This window comes from Gymnoscopelus microlampas (genome assembly GCF_963454915.1).
Source record: "Gymnoscopelus microlampas genome assembly, chromosome: 14".
Lineage (NCBI taxonomy): Eukaryota > Metazoa > Chordata > Actinopteri > Myctophiformes > Myctophidae > Gymnoscopelus > Gymnoscopelus microlampas.
In genome coordinates, this window is record NC_139951.1 from 16,886,547 (window position 1) to 16,892,423 (window position 5,877).

General features: G+C 43.5%; 1 protein-coding gene across 6 annotated transcripts in view; it reads right to left on the reverse strand.

Annotated features, from left to right (window-relative positions):
• Window positions 1-567: 567 nt before the first annotated feature.
• The window catches only part of jmjd1cb (jumonji domain containing 1Cb), a 191,773-nt gene continuing 186,463 nt past the window's right edge, over window positions 568-5,877 (reverse strand). For all 6 annotated transcript variants that reach the window (XM_084079463.1, XM_084079465.1, XM_084079466.1 and 3 more), the window contains 2 exons: window positions 5,425-5,556; window positions 568-3,127 (listed from right to left, as the gene is read on the reverse strand). In XM_084079463.1, the coding sequence (XP_083935589.1) occupies window positions 3,014-3,127; window positions 5,425-5,556 (246 nt within the window). In that variant the 3' untranslated portion in view covers window positions 568-3,013. The remainder of the gene's footprint in view (window positions 3,128-5,424; window positions 5,557-5,877) is intronic.

Here is a 5,877-nt window from a genome sequence, read left to right on the forward strand (position 1 = left end):
CATTTTGGCAAAATAAATGTTAAGTACAGTATGCTATATTTCATGATTTGTAGTCAATGGGCTAAACATGCAAAAACACTGTTATGATCCTTTAAGTCACTATGCCATTCTGTTTGAAATGCATATGCATTGACACTTTTTTAATGATGGCAAATGATTTGGGTAGTATATCAACCCAGTCAGGTAATGATGCTGACTTGGTTTATAACAAGATATCCCAATACATAACAGGAAAAATTGTGACAAAACATCTGTCATGTCTGATTTACGGTAGATGTGATTGAGATGTCAGAGATGTCAGTTCCTCGACTACATTTCTAGACAAGGCATTTCCATTCTTTTGGTTTGAGAGCATAACCTCAGGTAAATAAAAAAGAAGAATTAAGAATAATTACTAACTGCTGTTCAGTCAGTTTTTGTGGTTTGGAATTGTTCTAATATAGGCTACGGCAGACAGTGTGTCCTCGTTTACTAGGGATGTCAAATGATAAAATGAATTGCTTTGATAAATCACGATTAATCACATTATTTTCATGTACATTATATGCATTAAAGACAGCAACGAAATCATTTGATAAATCCATTTTAATGGAAAATGTAAAACCCTTCTGAACTTCAATGTACAAAGCATGTAACACTTGCACTTTAAAATTTGAAATTGAAGCAAGCCATGTTTTAAAAAAATACCTCAGTGAATGTATATATGTATATATTTACACATCATAGTTGAGTTTTTCTTTTCTTTTTTTCATCATTTAACTTCAAAAGTTCACCATAGCAAATCTGAACAAAACAAAACAGAAAAAACAAGACAATTAATTTTTCTTAAATAAATTACATCTTTTTTTGTTGTAAATGTCTCAATTTTACAGTGAATACTTTTAGTTTTTTAATAAAATGCTGAAGTGTGTATAAGCAATGTAGGTATTTTTTTGCTTTTATTCTTTACATAATACAACTTTACAATGTCTTTACAATAGTTTGGCAGTTAATTTTTCAAAAACAAAATTATGGCATGAGGACTGTGGAGCTCAGCAACAATTCCCAAAGTTACAGGCATTAGCTGGTGTGTGTGTGTACGTAAATGTGTTTGTGTGTGTGTGTGTGTGTGTGTGTGTGTGTGTGTGTGTGTGTGTGTGTGTGTGTGTGTGTGTGTGTGTGTGTGTGTGTGCGTGTGCGCGCGCGCGAACATGTGTGTGCAAGTGTGTGTGCGTATGTGTGTGTCCTCCATCACAGTAGAGCCGTATTACAACTGAAAATCACTTAGCAAAAAAAAAATAACCTGTACAAGTCACATTTACATGAATGCTTTTTTGTTTTTATATCAAGAACATCGCATCATCATAAAACTATAAAATAAATACAAGATCTTCACAGAGGAGAAACAATGAACCAAAACAATGTTCAGTATGAAAAAAATAAAGAAAGAAAAGATTAAGACGAACAAAAGCGCAAAACAAACACAAGAAAACAGACAAACGGAAACAGACAGATTACCGGAAGGAACAACAAACAAACAAGGGAACAGCAGTGCTGTTTGCTTGCAGATTCAAAAATCTGGTTCAGATTTCTGAATAGATTTTTCAGTTTCTCATGTGTTTTTCTTTTCTTCTTTTTTTCAAATTTATTTAGTTTTCTTCCCTCAAAAGTTTTTTTTTCTTCTTCTTCTTCCTCATGATTTTTAATCATTGTAAATCACAGTTATCCTGATGTTGCTTCGCTGCTGGTGATTCTGTGATGATCAGCAAAATCTTCAATAGCCAACGCTTCTCTCTTTCTCTCTACGGTCCGCTGGCACAGACACTGATTAAATACAGTTCTACTGATTTGGATGGCTTTGTGTATCCGCCCAGGCCATCCCGCAGCCCTCCAGCACCGCTCAAATTTGATCTCAGAGGGAAGCCTTGGTGGTTCAGCAGACCAGGACGGACGTCCTAACCGGCGTTTCCAGCGTGGAGCGTCTGGGGCCACACTGTGCCTGTTGGGAGCTGATACCGCCCTGCCGTGAAAATAACTTAATTAGCATTGGTTTTCAGAGGACAGCTGAGCTGCCGCTGAAGTTGATCTAAATGCTTGTTTCAGACGCATTTCCAACCCACACAGGAGGAGGGAAATGGGGAAAAAAGTACTGGATGCACCACTGCCGCTTAGCAAGCCACCGTTCATGTAAATGTAGTGAGTTCAAATAAGGCTTGCGGGCAAACCTGTGCATGGTTTTGTGTTTCCCATGTTCTTTGTCTCTCTCTACTTTCTGATGAAAGAGAAATGCCACAGACAATGAAATGAGATTGAATGTTATTCTAGCACTAAGCCAGGCTACGTGCACACTTAGCCTCCCGTCCAACTGGCCCGTTCATGGCTCAAGTCTCTAGTCCACTTGGCACTGAAGGTTTGGGATTATGGTGATGAACACGAGGGTAAGTGTGTCTGCGTAACTCCAGGCACACGCTGATATCGCCTGCTGGTCACGTGGTGCTGAGTGGCATCCAGTCACGTGACTATGAATTGCTATTATTATTATTTTACTTCTTCTTTGTTTGTATATCTTGGATCACGTGACGAGGTCTCTCGGAGGGTCGGGTCATGTGCAGGACAGCCCCATGTCCACCTCCGTCTTGGTCACACATGGATGTGTGCATGCACGTACTCTCTAATCACATGACTGGCATTTGAGGGGGTCACGTGGCAAAGTGTCACGAGTCACATGACGAAACATCCCAGAGCGGTTGACAAAGTCGCTGAGTGGTCCCGTAGTCCCGTGACAAGGTGTCCTGGGGGTGAGGGGGGACATCAGGCTGGACGCTGCGAAGGTCAGGCGATGTTCCAACACTCCCCCTCCCCCTTCGTTCTCCTCCTCCCCCCCCCCACTATGCTCGGGCGATGACCTCATCCGTCACTGACTGACGAGCTCGGCAGGCAGTGACCCTTTAGCTCCTCTTGGGGGGGAGGGGAGGGGAAGGGAGGGACAACTCCTGCTCCAGAGGAGGATGAGGGAAAGACAGAGGAGGGAGTGTCATGAGTTCTCCTCTCCCTCCTCCTCCTCCTCTTCGTCCTCCGCTGCCTCCTCTGCAGCCCTCTTTATGGTGGTGACCGCCTCCTTCACACAGTGGTACAGGATGTTCTTCACCTGGGGAGACAGAGGAGAGAGGGAGAGTTATTATTTGCTGCAGAGTGGAAAGAGACATTTATTACCTGTACAACTAAAACAATTCGGTGAAATTTAAGTAATATCGTCCAACACCCATATCTCTGCTGTCGGGCAGAAACCAGCAAACTCCAAAATGCTCATTTTTCAAGAAATGAAAAAACTAAACAAAAAGTAGAATTAGGTGGTTTTGTTCGTCATTGATAAGAACAGCTGAATGGACCTCCAAGATCACAATGAGGTTGGAGGTAAAAAGTGTGTGGAGCCTGGAGTCAGCAAAACTAGCTAACTCCACCATGACGTCAAAGGCTGCTTCTTTTCACCTGACAGGTGTTTCACCAGGAGGGCGTAACCCATGCGGAGGAACACACTATTCCTCCTATATTGTTCCACACCCTGAAGAGCATAGCATTGTATGTGGCACACAGAAGGCCACATAACCCCAGTGTGCTGCCTTATAAAGTGCCCAATACACAGCGGACCCATACGTTGCTGTAGTGCACGGGGTCCAGGGACTCCCGGAGGTCCATGAGGTTCCAGGGGGGTCCCCAACAAAATATTTTCAGATGAGAGCCAATAGACATGGTGTTTGGGCTCGGTGTGATGCATTGCACACTACAAGGTTCAGTGCTGCTTAGGTTTAGGATGAGAGAAGCACCACTGACACTAAGTCTGAAGGAGTAGAACATGGGAGAGAGAGAGAGAGAGAGAGAGAGAGAGAGAGAGAGAGAGAGAGAGAGAGAGAGAGAGAGAGAAGGGATGGTGACTCATTCCTGTTTCACAGTCCTCTCTATGGGAGAGCTGACAGCTGAACTGGCGGTCAGACAGGCACACATACACACACAGCTTCAAAGTGCGTGTGTGTGTGTGTGTGTGTGTGTGTGTGTGTGTGTGTGTGTGTGTGTGTGTGTGTGTGCCTGCAGAGGAAGAGGGACAGAGCGTCCAGAGAACATCCGTGATGATGACTCAGTCTGTCACCCTGTCTGTCTGTATTACATGCAGAGAGAAATGAGAAAACGCGCGCGCACACACACACACACAAATCACTTCTAACAAGGACGAAAATAAAAACATCATGAGAGAGAGAGCAAGCAGCTTTTAGTTATTATGAGGGTGAGTATTATGGAACGGTGTGTCCTGGCAACAGAAACACATCTGCCATGGTGTTCTGTCATGTCCTATGGGTCAATGACACGAGTCATATGAAGCCTTTTTTCCCCCTTCTTGTGTTTACTTGCCAGTCAGAGAGACCTAGCGGAAACGCGCGTGTGTGTGTGTGTGTGTGTGTGTGTGTGTGTGTGTGTGTGTGTGTGTGTGTGTGTGTGTGTGTGTGAAATGGTTGTGTCAAAGTGCCCCAGGGGCATGGTGTCCCTACCTGAAGGTAGCAGTGGATACACAGACTCAGAGTGAGTCAGCTAAACACCCACAAAGTACGTACATGTGTATTATAATAGAAGACGGCTCATTGGCCACTGACAACCACACATGTTTAGGACATTACACAAACACCTGGAAGCCAGAGGGGTGCAGGTTTTATTCATTTATATTTCACCATGACGTGCGTACTAGGAAAGTGAATCTTCATCACTGAGGCCGATTCGATACACATCTCGATACGATACATTAACGATACATTGAAACTCCTGCCGATAGGATGCGATATGATTCACTCCTGTTCACGATGTGATTTGATAGCGATTTGATTCTACACAAGGCGATGCGGTGCGTTTTGGTGCGACACGATGCGATTTGTTTGCAGTGATGGTGCATTCAAGGCGCCTCGGAAACACAGGATAGGACATAGGAAATACAACATGAAAAAAACGATGTAACCATGGATTTTACGCAACGAACGATGCATCACGATTTGAGCCGTCAATTGTATCCGATGCACAATAAATCAACGGTGACTCTCCACACTGCGTAGTACTGCGTACTAGAGGTCATCGGGTAAGCCCGACCCCCACAATACCTGAGGACGACCCGGACCCGACTCGGTCTCATTCTCAATAAGTGACTCCCAGTCCGGTTCTGAATCGGTAGCGTTTGTCTCGGGGCTCTGACAGTGAAACGACCATTCTAATAAAACCCGAATGGACCCGACAATTGCAAAGTGAAAGTAAAGTGCAAACAAAAATCTCGCCACAAGATGGCACTAAATGATTGGAGCACTGTCACGTTCTGACAATTTCACCGGTCCATTCCGGTTCGCGTCCGTCATATTGGACTTGTGAAGACCTCTACTGCGTACGTTACAGTACAGCAGCTGTTTATATTACCTGTAGTTTATCCTCGTAGTTGACCTCCTCTTTAGTGGCCCTCAGTTCCTGGGTCAGGTGGAAGGAGTTGGCCACGTGCTCCGGAGACACAAAGTCATTGATGACCTGAACACAGCTATGGAGATTCTGGACCTGAGAGACAAAAAAAACAACGACTTTATTATACACAGCCTCAAATAGACATACAATTCATACATACTGTACATACATAGAGAGATAGATGGACAGACAAGATATTGACCCAGAGAGAAATTCAGTTATCATAGCAGCACCACAGTATTAAACAAAAACACAGATAAATGTAGATGTAACAAATACATAACAAGTAGTAGAGTAACACTAATTACATTGGGATAACAATTTAAAAGACAGTATAAAATACGACATACTATAACATCTGACCTGGACCTCTGGGCTTGGGCTGGTCAGATGTGCAGAAAGTATATATATATA